Raw genomic sequence first — 19,137 nt, 5'->3', positions numbered from 1 at the left:
TGATGTTTTCAATGTACTAACTCAAAATAACTGCCAATCTCCAAGAGTGAAGGTAAAATAAAGCCATTTTTCAGGCAAAAACTGAATGACTTTCAATAAATGAAATTATAAATGAAGTAAAAGCAGAAGCACCTTAGGCAAAGGGAAAATGATCCCAGATGGAAAGTCAGATTCAGAAAAAAACGAAGAACAAAGAAAGATACATGTGTGGGTGAATCTAAATGAACGTTGTCTTCATAAAACAATGTCTTTATGGCTTTTGTAAATATTCAGAGAATTAAAATACAAGTAATAATCATATATAACTTTGGGAAGGGGAGTTCAAGTTCTAATGCCTTGCATTCTGTGAAAGAAAGATATTAACATCAGACTTTGATAAGTTAAGAATACATGTCCTAATTTCAAGGGTAACCTTAATAGGTTATATAAAAATTTTACAAACAAGTAGAAACGAAAAAACAGTTAATCCAAAAAAAAGACAAGAAGGAAAGAAAAACATAGAAAAAGTGGAACACTTTTCACAAAATCACAAAATAAGATAGGTTTAAACGCAAATATATCAATAATTATACTAAATGCTAATGATTTAAAAGATCCATTTGAAAGGCAAAAATCTGGATGTTTGATGCTTAGAAGGGACACATTTAAAACATAAGGTTACAGGAAAGTTTAAAGGAATGAAAAAAGTTGTAAATACTAAAAACAACCCAAAAAAGCTGATGTAGCTAAAGGAAAATCAGACAAAATATACTTTAAGGCAAAAAGCCTTAAAAGCCTAGAGGTAAAGAGGTTGTTTCATTATGATAAGCGGTTAAATTCATCAGTAAGGCATAACACTTCCAAATTTGTATGCACTTAATACCCTGGCCTCAAAATGTATAAGATAGAAACTGACAGAACAACAAGGAGAAATAGACAAGTCCACAATAAGTAAAGATAAAGGTTTGAACAACTTTCTTAACAAGCTTAATTAATGAGTAATAGGACACTGTTCCCAGCAATCGCAAAATACGCTTTCTTTTTAAGCAAATATGAAGTATTTTTTTAAATTGACCATACACTGGGCCATAGCATATCTCAAGAAACTTCAAAGGATTGAAATCTTATATAGTAGGAATCCTCATAAGACTGGCCTGTTTTGGGGATCCATTTGAGATTTATAGTCAAGAATTTAAAGTGCATCCCTAAGATTTTTTTCTCCAGCAAGGTTCAGTGGTTTGGGTGTAAGGATAAAGAGAAGGTGGTTAGTTGACTTTAACTAGGGATGAGGTTTCCTAGGAGACCAAAGTGAGGAATCCAGAGGTAAGGGATTAAGGATGTTTACAAGGTCATTTAATATTGAACTCTGGAATCTAAGCAGAGCAAGAAGAGGAATAAGGACACGATGAGGTGATGGATTGTGGGAAAAGTGATAAGATTAATGGATGGGAGGTTTTAATGAGATAAGAGAATTGCTAAAGTACGTGAACTAGAAGAATAGGAGGTGGTGGTCAAGTGTTGGGATGCCTAAAATCAAGATTTGGGAGATGATGCATTTATTGGGACTGATGATCAAGGTTATGACCGTGGAATGGGAAGCTCGAATGATGTGTTGGACGTGATTGTGGTGAGGAGGTCAAAGACCTGAAAGACCACAGTGGCAGATGAATCGTCCATGTGATTATTGGTATCGCCAAGAGCAGTTTAGGAGTGAAATGGAAGATAGCACGGTTCTGAAACCTTCGGTTGAAGAGTCAGCAAGTTGAGGGTCAATAGATGACATAAACAGTGTGGGAGAGTGAATGAGGACGTCTCAAGGCAAGAAATTGCAGTGCATTTTGGTTTTTGAAGGAAGAAACAGGAGAAAGGGTTTAGAAGAAAGAAGCAAGGAGGAATATTCCCCCATCTATAGGAAATGTGGAAGAGAAGCAGCAGTCTCCAAATGAGAGGGCTTCTGGGGACAGCCAGGTTTCAGTTAGGGGACAGAAGGGGAACCTCTCAGGGAGGAGGTTGAAGAGTAGAAGAATTTTCACTCAGTAAAAATTAGCCATTATCGTCATCAGTGTCATCATCATCAATATTAGATTTTGTGGTTAGCTATTGTATAATACTATTTTTACTTCTGGACACTTCAGTAAAGTTTATACTGTTGTATTGATATATCATTTATTATTGATTAAATATATTTTCTGTGAAATTTTGGATATCAGCCTGTGATAATGAGCATCAAAATATTATATCCTTCCACACACACACAGCCTCAGACCATTAGCAGTGGTCTCCTCTAAGATGGTGACGGAAATGGAAGGGGCAAAATATTAAGAGGAGCGTTCCAATTTTAGCCTGTGTTCTTTGAATCTTTTATTAAAATGCATTTATAGAGCTCGTTAGTAAAAAAATATTAAGAAAGAGTTTATGGAAGTTACGATTTTGCTTTGTAATAATTGAAAGGAGAAGTTCTGTTTTTTAAGCCTTTGTCTGTTTCTTATAGGCAGGAATACCAATGGGACCAATGCCAGCAGCGGGAATGCCTTACCTGGGACAAGCGCCATTCCTGGGAATGCGTCCTCCAGGCCCACAGTACCCTCCAGACATGCAGAAGCAGTTTGCCGAAGAGCAGCAGTAAGAAAACTCAGGATTCAAGGATAAAGATCCATGATAGCAGTTATTTAAAAAATTGTCAAATGTTCTCTAGTGCGATTTGGGGCTAAAAGAGTCACGTTGCCTTTAAAACTCTTTACAGTACTTTTACTATAAGTTTAAAGCCAGAAGGGACCTTAGACATCCTCTAATTTTACATCTTAGGGAAAATGAATCCAGAGAAATGAAGCGGCTTATCAGTCCAAGTTATGCAGTTACTAGCAAAGCCTGGGCCCACATGCAGGCCTCCTGATTTCCAGAACATTGCTCTTCCTCCCGTGTGACAGTGCCTCCCTAAGTGGAAGTTTCTTTTTTATATTCAGAGCAAAGAGTATTCTTATTTTGTCTACCTCCCTGTCTGTTTCTTGAGATTACTTTTGAATGCAGAAGGTTGTCTCCTCCCTTTGCAAATTGGACAAGAAATAGATTCATGTCTATAATTTGGGTAATCATTTTTAGACTCATTTCATATATTTTGAAATTAATGTAGTGGGGAGATTAGATTGTCATAAGAAAATTAGATATAATTAGCAGTGAAGTTTTTCGCTCTAGAAATGCAAGATGATGTTGCTGAAACTTAGTAGAAATGTGAATATAACACAGTTGATAGTTGTTGAAGCTGGTTCTTTACTAGGTTGTTTTTCCTTCAGGAAACGATTTGAACAGCAGCAAAAGCTCTTAGAAGAAGAAAGAAAAAGACGCCAGTTTGAAGAGCAGAAGCAAAAGCTCAGACTTCTGAGTAGTGTGAAACCCAAGGTAACATTCCACCACCCTCCACCACGGCGCACACGCCCTGCCCTGCATGTGCCTCTTCTCACTCCGTCAGTGGGTTTTTTGACTTAGACACCAGCCCAAGCTGAGGCTGTGGTTGATTCATTTTGGTTTATCTAAATCCAAAATGAAGGATTTTTCTTTTTCTGTAAAGACACTCTGTTGTTGAGGAGAATGGGGTATCAGCCATTATCTTCTCAACTCTTTTTTTACTACCATTGGAATGTTTGTAATTTTTTCTTGGGAAGCATTAATACAGGATGCTTAATATCTAATAGCTTTATCCTAAACTATTTATAAATGGGCCTCTTAATATTTTTATATTCTATACAGTGTCATGCCTTTGTTTTATGTACTTACCAATGTTTTTCTGACTTGGAGAATTCACTATCAGAAGTATGTGATAAAAATACAGTCATGTGCCACATAACCACATTTTGGTCAACAATGGGCCACATATACGACAGTGGTCCCATAAAGATTAGTACCATATAGCCTAGGTGTGTAGCAGGCTATACCATCTAGGTCACCCTATGATGTTTGCACAATGACGAAATCTCGCGACGCGTTTCTCAGAATGTATCCCCATCATTGAGCGACGCATGGCTCTACTGGAAATAGACTAATATCTGCACTTTTCTTTTAATTTGGGAGGATTTAGGATGAAACGAGAGATAAGTGAAGAAATATACATACATTTATTGTCTCTTAGACAGGAGAGAAGAGTAGAGATGATGCTTTGGAAGCCATAAAAGGAAACTTAGATGGGTTTTCCAGAGATGCTAAGATGCACCCTACTCCGGCATCGCACCCTAAGAAACCAGGTAGTTTTAATTTTAAAACTTTCTTTTACTGAAAGGTGTTTTATAGTCCATGGGTGTGACAACCGTTTGGACATTATGTGTGTGTGAAGAGTCACTGTTAAACTCTTAAACTCTTCATGTGAAGATTTGGATGTTTTAAATTTTGGAATGGGTTAAGAGCTCTGGTCTAGATAACTATCTTAAGAGGTAAAAAACCTCTTTGTCTTCTTTATGTCAATATGACAAAATTTCACTTGTAAGTCTTCTGTATACATGAGTATGTTAACATTAGTAAAATTCGTTCACTCACAGCAAATGAATAAAGGAGTTTACCATTTTATTCTCATTGTTTTAAAATAGTTTTACTTTTTATAAGCTAGTCTAGATTTTATTCAGTGTAATTAAACTTACGTATTTTTTAAATGCCACCTTTTTAAAAAATCATGAGTTTAATAATGCTCCTTATGAAGTTTTAGTTTCTCTGATACATTTTTTGGTAGTTTTTATTACCATTTATCATGAGATAAACAAAAAAAATGCCTACTTAGAGCAGGGTATAGGGATATTTTTTGGGTTTTTTTACCTGTGTTTTGAATATTTAGCAGTTGAAATGAATCTTGTCTTTACATAACTGTTACCACATTCTTTTTTTTTTAATTTCGTATTTTGACATTTTATTCTCAGCTAATTTCAAGAATAGCATACCATTAATACATGTACGGTTTTCGTAAATCATTCAGCCAACCAAGTACTGTTTTCTGCTGGCAAATATTACATTGACAAATTTTGTCTTGAACTCTTGTATTAATAATACCTATATAGTTGGTATCAGGAGGAATAGTCTAATATTGGCACAGTAACGAGTTCTTGACTTCCTCAGACAGCTTTGAGTCTGTACTATTAATTTTACTTGTTAGATTATATAGTCAGATTATCATTCCAAAAATATGCCCCAAAGTAAAATATACACCAAGATTGAAAAGAGAATAGATATTAGCAATCAGATTTAGTTCAGAAAGGAAAAACGTGTCTAAAAATAAAATTATAAACTGAATAAGCTAGTCAAGAAGTAATTTAAGAATTGGCATTGAGTGCTAAAACTGGACCCAGCTTGGAAATTAGAAAAAGGGAAAAGAAGGCAGAGAGGAATGGTCATTATTAGGTCAAACACTGTTCTGTCAATATAGAATACCCTTTTTGGACAACCAGGTGTAGTTTAACAAACTCATTGTTAAATGATAAATTGGTGTTTTGGTATTCAAATAATCCTATAAGTTCACTCAGCATGCATGCAGTTAGCTATTGCTGGTTAACTGCTTCATGCTTAGCCAGAAAAAGATTTTTCTGAAGCAAGCCCAAGGAGTTTCCAGAGCTTCTCCAGATGGGGTCTTAAACCTAGGCCTAAAGTATAGAAAAAGTTTCCAGCCTTTTTACCACCAAAGTCGTCTTTTAATTCCATGCCCCGCCCCAGACTTATTTATCTCATAATATTGAATATACAAACTGCATTTATCACATAATTTTTATACTTCTTATTAATCGTATGTAGAGCTACAAGAGTTTATAAACCAAAATATATACCACATAGAATTAACATAATTCCAGTCAAACGCAAACAAACATTGGTTTAGCCTTTGCAGCCTTATTGCTGGTAAGTAGTCAGGATCCATTTAAAAAATATTCATAGTAGCTCTCAGTTTTCTGTTACTGCTATTTTCTACCAGTACTGATCTGAGAACCCAAATTGAGAACACAAATGCACACACTCACTACATTATTGGGAGGGTTGGAATTCATTATGGTATGGCTTTTTTCTCTTTTAAACAAATTTAAGGCAATAATTTTGCATATTCATTTTGCATCTTTCATAAAACTTTCAATGTTTCCAAGTTTTATTTCACAGATCCAGAAGAGAAGCATATAGTGTCCCCATTTTTCAGATGAGAGCCTTTTTTTAAAAAGACTGCTCCTTGTGACATTAGACGCTAGTAAATGTTAAAGCGATTCAAAGTACTTAAAAATGTGAAGAAGCAACAATAATATGTGGTTAGTGAGACTAGTGTTAAATGTGGCTCCTGTAGGGAAGGGTTATTCCATAAGTGAATCTCATTTTTAACAGTAAAAAGCCACCGTGATGTTTATAAATCCTTTAGAGCCAAAGATCTTTTAAACATAGTCCTCAGTCAAAGTTTATTTTTTTAAACTGACTACTGAGTTGTTTGACTTAATGCCTTATGGTGTCCCAGTTTTGATGCTTTTCACAAGAAGATATTGCTGTGGTAATGTGTTTAATGTTCTTGTTGTCTTTTGTAATTTTCCTTCCTCATATGGTAACTTTACTGAAATGTGAACTATGCAAAGTGTATGGATTAGGCATGATACATCAAAAATTGCAAGTATCATGCACTGGTTCTTACTAGTATAAGGAGATTTGATCATCAGAGTATGTATCTGTCCAAAATGTATTCAGCAGCATATAGGCAGGTTTTCTTATTTCTGGTTTATATTGGTTTGAGAGAATATTATCCAGATGAACAAATCACTTGGATTTCAAAAGTAATCACCTCCTTGATGTAAATTATTAGGGGTCTCAGGGAAAAAAATAGTGCTAACCTAATAAAAGAAGGAAAGAAAATTTGAGTTTTACATTTTTCTGTTTTTGAACCAAATGCAAAATAGCTATAAAACCTCTTTTTAAAAAGACAAAAAAATAAACGTGTGTGAATAGACATCAAAGTGTTTTGCACCCATTGTATAAGAATTTCCTCGACTGTGGTTTCATGTCATTTCCTGTTCACCTCCACTATTCATGCTTCAGTATATTCTTTTGGAATTGTACTAGCTCTTGATTTCTTTTTCCCTGTTGATTTTCATTTCTGTGTGTTTCATTGCCATTTTCCATTTTGCAGATTATCCCACATCATCTCATTCTGCTAAAACTGTCTCCCCATCACCTGCCTTTCTTGATGAAGAAGAATTCAGTGACTTTATGCAGGGGCCTGTTGAACCTCCCACATGTGGGCCTTCTTCCACTTCCCAGGCTTTTCAGTCTTTCCATCCCACCACCCCACTTGGCCAGTTGCATGTACAGAAGGCTGGAGCACAGGCTCTCCCTCCAGGTTTGATTCTAGTGTCTTTTGCCTTACATGGTATCCTTGGGCAAATTCCTTATTTCTCTACTGCTTCAGCCTTGTACAATGTAAAGCACGTAACTCCTAGATTCTTAATGAAAGTATTCTGAAGATAATCTAGGGTAATTTATGTTTCTTATAGAAGTAGAGTAACACAGTGATGTTGGCAAAGAAATATGTACCTGAATATCTGAGTACTATTAAAATTCACCAAAACAAGAATCTAGATTTTTAAATTCTGGAGGCCTCACATTTCTGAAAAGTGATTTAAAACGTTTGCTCCTAAATTAGGAGCTATTTAAACCACCTTAGAACTTTAAAAACAAACTGATTTCTTCAGGAGCTTCCTCTTGTTTGGGAAAATCACCATTATCATTTTCTTCAGAGTAATGAGGCAGGAAAGCTGCTTTAGAAGGTGCTCTCTCTGGGTCAGTGATGGAGCACTTGGGGCTCAGAAGCGCAGGTTCTCCGTTTACTGCCAGTTTGTCCTTGGACAAACCTTTAAACAGTTCTGTGCCTCAGGTTTCTATCGCTTGTGAAATAATGGGGGGAGGAGGCAGCTAACACTCTGTCTTGAGACAGAGCAGTGCTGAGAGCAATCTTAGCAGACAGGTTCTTACTCAGACTTTCTCAGTTGACAGACATAGAAACAGACCCAGAACTGATGATACTGGCCAAGGGTCCCACCAGTCGTTAGTGGATGTGTCCGCGTCTTATGTAGGACGCCAGATATCAAAGGTAGTACTCCTCCCACTATACCATTCTACCTACTATCTCATAGAAGTCTTGAGAATTACGGTAGATAACAGTGTTTAAGTTCTCTAAAATCTCTAGTCTCTCAAGTTCTATACAAATGTGTAGTGATTGAATTATTTCAAAATTTACATTATGTGTGGCAGGGCCTTCCCTTTAGAACCTGGGGGTGGAAATGAATGATTGAAAAAAATCAGAAATTTGTGGTTATATACAAATAATCCTTCATGCTATTTGTTTAGGCCCTTCCTTGGAGGAGATGCTCCTAGTATCTTGTGATATAAGTACATCTGAGCAGAAACAAATTAAATTAAATACTTCTGAAGTTGGGCACAAAACCCTAGGCCCAGGTTCCAGTAAGAACCATCCCAGTTTAACGGCTAATAACGGGGGTGCTGTAGATGGACGTGTAAGTGGTACCACTACTGCCGAGGCAGAAAAGACTTCAGACCAAAACCTGTCCATTGAAGAGAGTGGTGAGCTCATGAAATACTCAGCAAAAAGTTCATTTAACCAAATATCGCTCAATTGCTAACACCTTAAGCATTACTCTTAAAATGAATGCTGCTTGATTTTGCTAATCGAAATTTTGCTTAAAGAATTTTTAATGCATTCCTTTCTCCAATTAACCCTACAATTTTGCTCTGAATTCTTTCAACACGCTGTTATTCCTTTTTAAAAAAATTTGATAACCACTTTTTAATCAGAATCATTCCTGATTTAAAATTTCTTTTCCTTTTATTTTATGAAACCTCTTCTTTTTCCTCTTATACTTCCTGTTCTTCCGTAAAGGTTGGAAAGTTAAAATTTTACTGGAAAAGTCACCAATGAGAGGATTGTTTTGCTTCTCCGAGACAAATCATTCACACTGCTGCCTAAAACATCCAAATTTTTATAAACTCAGCTTGGAGAGATGAATTAGAATGTGACAGCCCAGGAGGCAAACTTTTGGATGATATTTTACTGCAGAATTCTTTTTTTAAATCCCTTCCATCTAAGGCAGCAGTGTTGTTTTCAGGTAAAAAAAAAATGAGACTTTGCAAAGAAACATTATTAAGAGCCGCAGGTAGAGCTAGGGCAGTTACAGTTTTTTACGTCTATGATTTTAAACCACCATCTATCGTGTTTTCCCTTTGGTTTCTAATGCATGTGAAATAGTGCGAGTCTCCTATGATTCAGAATGCTGATTTGGCGCGTCTCATTTTTTTTAGTTTAGTCTTTAAGACATAGTCGATGTATAAAAGTTGTTTAGTAACCAAATATTTTAGTTGTATTGGTGACTTTTTTTTAGTGTCTCCAGCCAATGCTTTTATAAAAAGCCATGACTCACTGTGACTTGCCCATCTTCTGCATAGCCCCTTATGTATATTAGATAATGTTCCTTATCTTTTAGGTGTGGGAGTGTTTCCCTCACAGGATCCTGTTCAGCCCAGAATGCCTCCTTGGATTTACAATGAGAGTTTGGTTCCAGGTAAAAAAGCTTCTTTGTCTAGGATTCCCATTTGGATGTTTTGCTTTAAATGTTGTAAATGTAGTTGTAAATATTTACTACTGTGGTTATAAAATATGCAGAAGGAATTGTAACTTTTTTCTTGTTTATTTTTTCTAAAAGAGTACAGAAAATTAAATCTAGTGTTTCTTAAGATGCCTCATATATGAATAACTTTATAAATGCAGGAGAATGTTTTGCTTTCATGTTTTATTGACCATCGTATACTTTGATTTCTAAGCACTTTTCTTAGACTTATCATGCTTTAAAAGACATTATCAAATACTTATTTCATAGATTATTATTAACTTAGCAAGAATATACTAATATGTTTAGTTTTTTGAACTCTTGGTGATTAGCTTATATTTTTAAAAAATATTCCTATGACTTGCCATGTGCTGTTATATGAAGTAAAAGACCAAGTGGCATCTTTTTCTATGTTGGAAGCTTGTGTTTACTTTTTTCTTTATCTATCTTATTACTGCTGAGCCAAAAAAAATTACTAAGGTGCACATTTTGTGATAGTATTCAACTGATTCAAGGAAATAGTCTGAGCCATGGTGCATAGAATAATGACTATTATAGCAGCGTATATTAATCAATCTTAATATATTGTAACTTGTTCAGTTTACTCTACTTTGCCAACCCCTTGAAAACCGAAAGTAACTTTCATCAGATCTTTAGTTTTCTAGATTGGTCATAAACTAAAGTTGTTCTACACTTGATTAAGTAAAACTCATGGAAGGTTCCTGTAGCTGAACTTCTTTTTGGAAGAAAGCAGTAATGTCTTACTTTACATCATAATCACATAATCACTAATTGAAAGGCTAATTTCCCAAAACCATATGGGACTTCAGTTGTCTATAAAAATAATAGATTTTCTTCCAGCTACCCGTTAGATAGTTTGCATCTTTTCTTCTTCCTCTTTGTCTTCAAGCCAAACAAACAAAATCTAGGTCTTGGTATATTTTTGAAGTTCTGTCCATTTTCTGTCAGCTTATATTTCTTTCTCTCTCCTCCTTCCAAACATACATGCATACATAATTTCCTAGCCATAGTATATGTTCTTATGGCCAGCCTACTAATCTGTAATCCATATTTAAATCCTAGATATAAAATTTGCTTTAAACATTTTTCTCTGTCTCCCTTATGAACCCTGTCTATTTTCTTTCCCCAAAATTCCTGTAACTACAGTTTCCAGATTTAGCAAATAAGCCTACAGAGCATTCAGTTAAATTTGAATTTCAGATAAACAGCAAACAACTGTTTGGTATAAGTATGTCTCATGCAGTCTTGACATCCAATATTTTATATGGCAACTCTAACAGGCTTTCCCATCTTGTCCTTTGGAAACCCCATTTTATTGCAAAACACTCTCCAACAGTCCTTTCCTCTTTTCAGACATTTATTCTACTTTCTCACCTTAAGTGAAACTGTGTCTTTCTCTGCAGGTTTTATTCCCATAGCACCTTACCCAATGATATTTTCTTTCACAGCCTCTAATTCATTGGGGCGGGTGTAAGGTGGTGTTGGTATAGTTTTTGCTTCCCACGGCTATTTTCAAACTGTTCCCACTGTCATTACTCTACAGCTTCTCCTTTCAAGTCCAAAGCGTCTGCTTACACCACCTCCATCTTAATTGTTGTTACTGTCTTCTGAATTATGTGACTTTCTCATGCCGTTAGCCCCAAATCTTTATCTTTAGGACCAAGCTGCAACCTCTCTTCTAAGTTCCGGACCCTAATTGTCTGCTGGATATTTTCACTTGTATATCTTAACAGAAGTCCACACCGTAACATGGCTTCAGTTCTATTAAAGCAGTTTAATTTAAGGTTATTCTTCTGTAAACAACAATGACAACAAAGAAGATCAGTCACTTGTAGTACGTTTACGTTTGTAACCTGGTCTTTCCTTTAATAGATGCCTATAAGAAAATTTTAGAAACCACAATGACTCCAACTGGAATAGATACTGCTAAACTTTATCCCATTCTGATGTCGTCTGGACTTCCCAGGGAAACTCTTGGACAGATATGGGCCTTAGCTAATCGAACTACACCTGGCAAACTTACTAAAGAGGAACTTTACACCGTTCTCGCCATGATAGCAGTGACACAGGTAGACGTTGTTTCTTAAGTTGAATCAAATAACTTTTCAATAGACATTGAAAGAATGTGAGTCTTTTTTTATTACAACCTTGTAGAACTCCTTGTACATTAAAATTTAGATTATTTTCAGGATACAGTACTTCAAAAATGAACAATTTATATGATGTGCATATTAACAAAATATTCCTTTGTTTAAAGATTGTTTACTATATTAACAATCTCTGGCCTAAATGTATCCCGTCTGAACTTGAAAGTTAGTCAATAATAGATTAAATTACTCTCTCTGTTCTTTGAAATCCTTGTTTTAAAATTCTTTAGATAGAGATAAAGTATTCTTGGGCTGGTTGCAATTTTTTTCATATTACGAAATCATTTTAAATGATTTGATTATAGTGAATTAACCAAACTTGTTGCAGAGTGAAAATGTCAGAATTGATCTGTTGGCCATTTCTTTGCTAAACATTAGGTTTACCTTAACCTTGTAATTTATTTTCTTGTATCAAATTCGTGAGTTTTGGGAGAGTCGGAGTGGAAACATACCAGGGCTACAGATTTTACCTTTAGTTTCTCTTTGCCAGATTTAGAGTGTGTGTAGTTTGCAATCCCCTAAAGTGTTTCCATGTTCCTCCCCTTCTGTGTAGAGGGGTGTTCCTGCCATCAGTCCCGATGCTTTAAACCAGTTCCCAGCGGCTCCTGTTCCAACTTTAAGTAGCTTTCCTATGACTTTGCCTACCGCGGTGAGTCAGCCGACTGGGATGACTTCCGGCCCTGCAGGCTCCATGCCCCTCAACCTCGGACAGCCAGTCATGGGCATTACCCTCGTTGGACCAGTGGGGGGAGCTACAGCCCAGGCTTCCAGTAGCTTCATGCCAACTTACCCTGCAAATCAGGTAAATGGAGTAGCTGTGCATATTCTAAATAATCCCTGAAAGGGCATCTGGACAACTTTTTTTCCAGGGTTACACAGGTTGCTGGATTACACATTATTAAAACAATACAATATTTAATTTTTTGTTATTTAAAAAACATGAAAAAATTTCTTAAGCCTTAAGGTATTTGAATTTTGGCTAAAAGTTTATACTTCTTTATAGGACGTACAGTTTAAACATCAAGCTTAATAAAGTTAATTAAATTCTTAGGCTGTGTCTTTTGAGGAAGCTGCTAAACCTGGAATTAAAATGCTTCAGTTTATTTTTCACTTCTCATATTAGCAAAATTTTTAAAAACGTATAATATGTAATATCAGTGAAAATGTAGGGAACCGGGTTTTATTGTACAGACTTAAGGCAGGTTTGACAATAGCTGTCAAAATTCTAAATGTCTGTATCTTCTGACCTAGCAGTCACAACCAGGAATCTCTCCCACAGAAATAGTAACTCAAGTTAGCAAAGATATACAAGGGTATTTGTTGTAGCATTGTTTGTTAGAGTAAAAGATTAGAAATAGCTGTATGTCCATCAGGAGAAGAAAGTTTAAATAAATTTTGGTTCATCCGTACAGCGGTAAACTATTTGATCATTAAAATGAATAAGATAGATCTACATGTACTGCATGGAAAAGATATCTGTGTTATATAATTATATTTTTTAAAGTGCAAAACAATATAGTGTAAGCTCATTTTTCTGTAAAACAAATGAACTGTTAACAGCACTCACTTCTAGAGCTTGGGAGGAGGAGTCAGTGTTCACTGTTTATACGGGTATGTGATAGATTGTATATTACAAGCTGGTATCACTTTTGTAATTTACAAACATCTATAAAGTGTTTTTTAACAATGGCAGTTTCTCAGTAATCTATTAAATGTGATTCAGCTATTTAAAAGTTCTGTAGATTAGGAGCTGTCCCTGTGGCCAAGTGGTTAAGTTTGCGCACTCCGCTTTGGCAGCCCAGGGTTTTGCCAGTTCGGATTCTAACCACACACCTGGCACACTGCACCTCAAGCCATGCTGAGGCAGCGTCCCACATAGCAGAGCCAGAAGGACCTACAACTAGAATATACAACTATGTACTGGGGGCTTTGGGAAGGAAAAAATAAAAAAAGATTGGCAATAGATGTTAGCTCAGGTACCAATCTTTTTAAGAAACAATTGTATAGATTAGCTCTTTAAAACCAATTTTTTACTATTTGTGCAAGAGAGTATCTAAAAATACAAGACAAGATTCCTGTCTTAGGCACTTCAGTTGTTGTTATATCTAAAGAGTTCGCTTCTAAAATTAGGTAGTCATACCTAAAGGAGGAGATTTAAAATGTAGTCTTTGAGGTTGACAATTGGAGACTTGTTATTTACTATTTTTATCAGTTTGATGCTTTCTATTTAAATGTCCTCTGTAAACCTAGGTGGTAAAACCAGAAGATGATGATTTCCAGGATTTTCAAGATGCTTCTAAGTCAGGAACCCTGGATGACTCATTCTCTGATTTCCAAGAGTTGCCTGCTTCTTCAAAAACAAGTAGTTCCCAGCAAGGAACCAGGTAGAAAAGAACTGAATATAATTAACATTGTATTTAGTAATTGAGAAAGAGGCATCAACAATGAGAAGCCTCAGGATAAGTAAGAGAATTCAGATTCCTTACTCTCATGCTTTGCTTGATTATTTCATCTTTATTCTTAATTTTACTCTTCAAACTTCTCTCCCCTTTGTCCACCTTAAACTTCAGTTCCTACCGTTTCCTCCCAGTACACACCTGCTTGCCAGTATTTTTTTTTGCCTGTGCTAAACTTGATTCGTTACAGCAAAGTGCACCTGTGTAGTGATGACTTCATATTCTTGTATTACATCCAGATCTTCAACTGTTGAAAAGGCTTTTTTAGGCAGGGACGCATCATTTGATACTTTTGCAATAGAATGTCCTATTGATTTTCCATAGAAATCATAACTCAGAAATCTAAATTTGATTATTTATTCATGTCTTTCTTATGTTTAAGTTGAGATCACTGGCTTTTAGGCCTTCAGATTTCTGTTTGTTCGCAGAGATAGTTGCATAAACATTTCTCTAATGTTTCCTGTACTAGCTTAACTTTTAGGTACAGTAAACTGACTCAGTGTATTGTCAACACCTTTCCGTCATTTCTTTAAAGTGTTTAGATACTTCTTCCACAGAAAACTTTGAGTAAGCAATATGAATGTCTTTGGTTCTTTTCGGAAGTTGTTTTTGTCAGGATACATATTCCATTTCTCTTATGTTCCTATTTGTGTAATTTCTTTCATCTTTTCCATTTTAACCCATGGATTCTCTCTTAGTCAACACTTCATGCATGTACGCTATAACAAGAACTAAGGGAGAGGCATTATAGAGAATTACAAATTAGAGAAAGAATTATTCTCCTGATTTTAAGAAGACTTCAGACGCATGTAAATGACACCAGAAGAAACATACGAGGAGTGTGACCGTAAAGTTCTGGGATTTCCCAAGCCCACTACACCAGCACACACATTATTAACCAGATAGACACATAGTAATATTTCTTTCTCACATCTCTTTTTTTGAACAAAATTTATATTTTGCTATCTAGAACATATCAGAACAACCCAAGGCATTTCAAATTACCTGAGTGAAATTAAATTATTTGTTTTCCTCTCAAAGCTAAATAAAAATTTCTTAATCATCATTCCCTTCCTTGGTGAATCTTATCAGCATAGCCAGTCAACACGTCAGAAACACGTTATTTATTTTTGGCTCCCTCCTCTCTCCTTTACCACCATCAGCTGTCGGCTCTGCTTGGCGTGGAAAAAGGCCGTGTGTGATCTCGCTCCTCCCTGCTCTCTCGACTGTTGCCCTTTCCTCACAGCTTATGCTCTGTCCATGCCAAAATGACTCCAAACTGACCTTGCTCTTTCAAGCTTCTGGCCTCTTACATTCTGTTTTCTTCAATCTGGAAATCTCTCTATGTTATGTCTAGTTCCGTTTCCGAAATTGGTTTAGTATAGGAAGTTTTTATTAACCCCTCTCCACCAGCCCCACCTCCAAGTTAAGGGCCTCTGCCTTTCTACTGCCGTGGTACCTCATGAGTGTGTGCCCTGATTATAATTACTGGTTTACCTGACTGTTTCCGTCACTCGGCTGTAAGTACCTGAAGACGGTCTTTCATGTCCATAAATGTAGTACTTAGCCCAAGATACATAAGTAATAAAAGTTTGTTGGATAAATATATTGTAGTAGGAAGGTTAGAAACCGAATCTATCAAATTGGTGATTCATCCTCTGGGGAAGAACTCTCTCAGTATATGAAATTAAAATTTGGGCATAGAAAGTTTTAAGATGGTGTTGAGACCTGAGCTATATGGGGTGTTAGCAATTTTGTGTGGCATTATCTCCACATAATAGTTTACTTTCATAGACAGCCATGCTTTGCAGATTTTTCTTTTTTAGTTCTGACTTGACTACTTCCATAGCTTTCCTAGCATGAAAATATTTTGCTCATGTCTAAGAATCCACGCTCATTGTTTATTTATTCAGAAACCTTTATTTAGCATCTGCTATATGCCAGACCTTGGGGTAAGCACTAGACGTACAGAAGCAAAAAACACAGCTCCTGATCTAAAGAAGCTTAGTTTTATCTGGGTATTTGTATTACCTGATAAAACTCTCAGAATTGGTCCTTAAATGTGTGTGTGTGTGCATGTATGATGAATTCCCTAGTTTATGATAATCTGTATTCCATACTGTGAGTTTACATTAGAAGGATATTTGTTAAATCACAATGTGAATAGCTAAGCCTAGGTGAGACGGCTTTGGGCAGTATTTTTAAGCAGAAAACGAGCATTATTTGTCGGAGAAGATGAAAAGGCGAGTAAGGTGGTAGAAGTAGGCTGGAGTGGGAAGTAATGTTAGTCCGTGAAAAAATGACATTAGTTAAGGGCGGCATCAAGTGCGGGATGCCTTCTGATTTGTGATGTAATCTGTAAAGCGTTTTAGAAGTAAGAAGAAGCATGATGAAAGTGATTCTTGCTTCTGTGTGGGGGGTTAAATTCAGCTGCCGTGGTAATCCTGTTGTGAGATGATGAGAGGTACTCTGGGTTTAGAGTTATAGAATCTGAAAAGTGTGTATCTGAGAAATTGGTTGGACTTGGCATTGAACGGATGTCAAAGTCACAGGAGAGAGAGCACTTGAGCTGGCATGAAAGGGGATGTGGAAGACAGCAGCATCATTCATTTATCCATTCAGAAAATACTCGCCTGTGCCGGGCACGTGGGAGGCTAAAGCAGTAAACAGAGCAGACGTGGGCACTGAGGATGGAATGGTTCAAGAAGGACTGAGGGATAGGGTTTTGAGTTGGTTTGTTGTATTTAGCTTTTTAAATGGGTGTCTTTAGCAGAGTGAGCACAGCTCATGAAGTGATTGTAAAACATAAATGGATTCACTAGAGAAAAAGTGAAATACTTTTTTAGGTGGCCAAATTCTCTAAAGTCTTATCTTTCAATAGATTGCAGGTTCTTAAACAATATACCTCTCTCACTGAGTACCTTTCATTAGTATTAAAGAGTAGAAATAACTGTTTTCACGTTTGGAACAGATAACTACTTTATATAACTGGCATAAACACTTTCATGGTGATTACAGTTTTTTTTTAAATAATAAGTTTGGAGAAAGAACTGAAATGAATTATTCATTTGTGATATGCATAAAATTACAGTCTGAGTCATAGCTTTTTTTAATGGAATTTTATTTTGTTGACAATCACCAGTAGTTCATTACCCTGAAGATCCTCCTCCTTTTCCCCCCAATTCTGAAAATAGTTTTAAAACTAATATTCAGTTAAATGTCACATTTAGTAGATTTTACCAATAGGCTTTAAAGGAAAGTTGGTGGGTCATGAAAAACAAATAGATCTTTCAACTCTGTGGTTTTTTTAAGACATTAGTTACCTTTATTCTATGCCCCATTCTGTTCAATGAGTTTAATTATTTACGGAACTTTAAAAACTCCACCTATAATATATAGATGATGACCTATTTGGCGAGATCAAAAATGTAGCAGCTGTTTGGTAGTGATGTGAAATTATAACATTTGACAGCACTGAGTCCTAAAGCGCTGTGAACCCCCATTAGCATGCATGTGCAAGAGCTGGGGGTTTTACCTTGCTTGTAGGCCACTGATAAGAAGATTTAAATAACTGTGGAAAGATTTTTGCTCTAGGGCAAAGAATTAAATAGAAATCCATTTATATAACTTATGTGTGTGGTATTGAATGACACAAACTAGTGGTGGAATGTAGTCATTCATATGTAAAAGTTGTTCTTCTAGGGAGCTGCCTGGGTCTGATAAGAAAAAAAAAAGGCACTGCTTTTATAGTATGTGTTTAAGCCGTCCAAGAATTACCCACACAGATACTACTCATTACATTATTTTTCCATCCAGCAAGAAATGTGTCCACAGGCAAAAGTATCTTTATCTAATTTTGAAGTGATTGTTGTTTTGCTACGAAGATAGCTTCTGGAACCGCTGATGTGATCCTTGTAAAAATGCACATTGTATTAACTCTACTGCTGCTTATCAGAGGTGTGAACTTCTGCCAGTAAGCAATGCAATATGATCAAAAGAAGAACCATTTACATCTTGGCTTGAACAACATTTCATAAATAGATTTTTATCTTAACTATTCCACCTCTGCATTCTGAGCTCATTTTAGAGAATAATTTATATTATGGTTAACATCATTTACTTTACGATATCGAGGATGCATATTTGGAGCAGTTCACTTTTGCAGTGTTATGGACCGTAAGTTCAGATGGCAGGAGGTCATCATTCTACAATAACCTATTTCCAATGCCGTTCCGATTGCTTTTATGGTTTAAAGAGATGATTAGATGGTCATTGTGGATCTGACCCCTCTTCAAATAATCAAGAAAAGAATTATTACTTGGATATTGTTTCAATATACTTTTTTAAGAAAAAGGATGTTATTTTTAGTCATTTGTGGCATTTATATAGTTTCTAACTTTTAAAGCAGGGAGCCCTGAATTTTAACTAGGTACCTGTTGGCCATTTTAATTCTAAGCTCCTACTTGATGGTAAGGGAAGGATTCAGTGCTCTAGTCATTAGGAAATATTTCTTTTTCTCTTTTAGTGCCCCTTCTTTGTTGATGCCACTTCCTGGAGCTAAAGCATCAGCTTCCATGGATAAATACGCTGTGTTTAAAGGAATTTCAGCTGACAAGTCCGCTGAAAATAGTGTTCCATTTGGAGGTAAAAACAGTTTGTAAATTCATGAACCTGTGAATGTGAATCTTTGTTTTCAGTGGAGGCCTCCTATGGCAAATATGTAAAATGCATATAGCACATGTTGAGGATGTTTGGTTGGTGCGGTCTGCCTTACTACCTTGAGTTGTGCTCTCAAGGTTCCTAACCTTAACTGAGTATCTGTCTTTTCATCCTAGAGCCTGGTGATAAGTATAGTGCTTTCAGAGAACTCGAACAGACAGCAGAGAGTAAATCTTTAGGTAAGTTCTCAATTCCTTAAAT

General features: G+C 36.0%; 1 protein-coding gene across 30 annotated transcripts in view; it reads left to right on the top strand.

Annotated features, from left to right (window-relative positions):
* SYNRG (synergin gamma) overlaps positions 1 to 19,137 on the top strand; it is an 84,478-nt gene that overhangs the window by 28,874 nt on the left and 36,467 nt on the right. For 12 of the 30 annotated variants that reach the window (XR_011523468.1, XM_070562444.1, XM_070562441.1 and 9 more), the window contains exons 4-14: positions 2,471 to 2,601; positions 3,270 to 3,375; positions 4,103 to 4,214; positions 7,103 to 7,312; positions 8,320 to 8,553; positions 9,471 to 9,548; positions 11,487 to 11,683; positions 12,315 to 12,563; positions 14,012 to 14,145; positions 18,743 to 18,861; positions 19,053 to 19,115. Coding sequence is in view for 29 of the 30 variants with exons in the window: in XM_070562444.1 (XP_070418545.1) it covers positions 2,471 to 2,601; positions 3,270 to 3,375; positions 4,103 to 4,214; positions 7,103 to 7,312; positions 8,320 to 8,553; positions 9,471 to 9,548; positions 11,487 to 11,683; positions 12,315 to 12,563; positions 14,012 to 14,145; positions 18,743 to 18,861; positions 19,053 to 19,115 (1,633 nt within the window). In the remaining variant the exon portion in view is untranslated. The remainder of the gene's footprint in view (positions 1 to 2,470; positions 2,602 to 3,269; positions 3,376 to 4,102; positions 4,215 to 7,102; positions 7,313 to 8,319; positions 8,554 to 9,470; positions 9,549 to 11,486; positions 11,684 to 12,314; positions 12,564 to 14,011; positions 14,146 to 18,742; positions 18,862 to 19,052; positions 19,116 to 19,137) is intronic. The other 18 variants (XM_070562464.1, XM_070562460.1, XM_070562463.1 and 15 more) reach the window with 3 other exon arrangements.

The sequence above is a fragment of the Equus przewalskii genome, chromosome 10, assembly GCF_037783145.1.
Source record: "Equus przewalskii isolate Varuska chromosome 10, EquPr2, whole genome shotgun sequence".
Taxonomy (NCBI): domain Eukaryota; kingdom Metazoa; phylum Chordata; class Mammalia; order Perissodactyla; family Equidae; genus Equus; species Equus przewalskii.
Note: the sequence above shows the minus strand (reverse complement) of the source record. Positions and strands in the feature narration are given on the sequence as shown.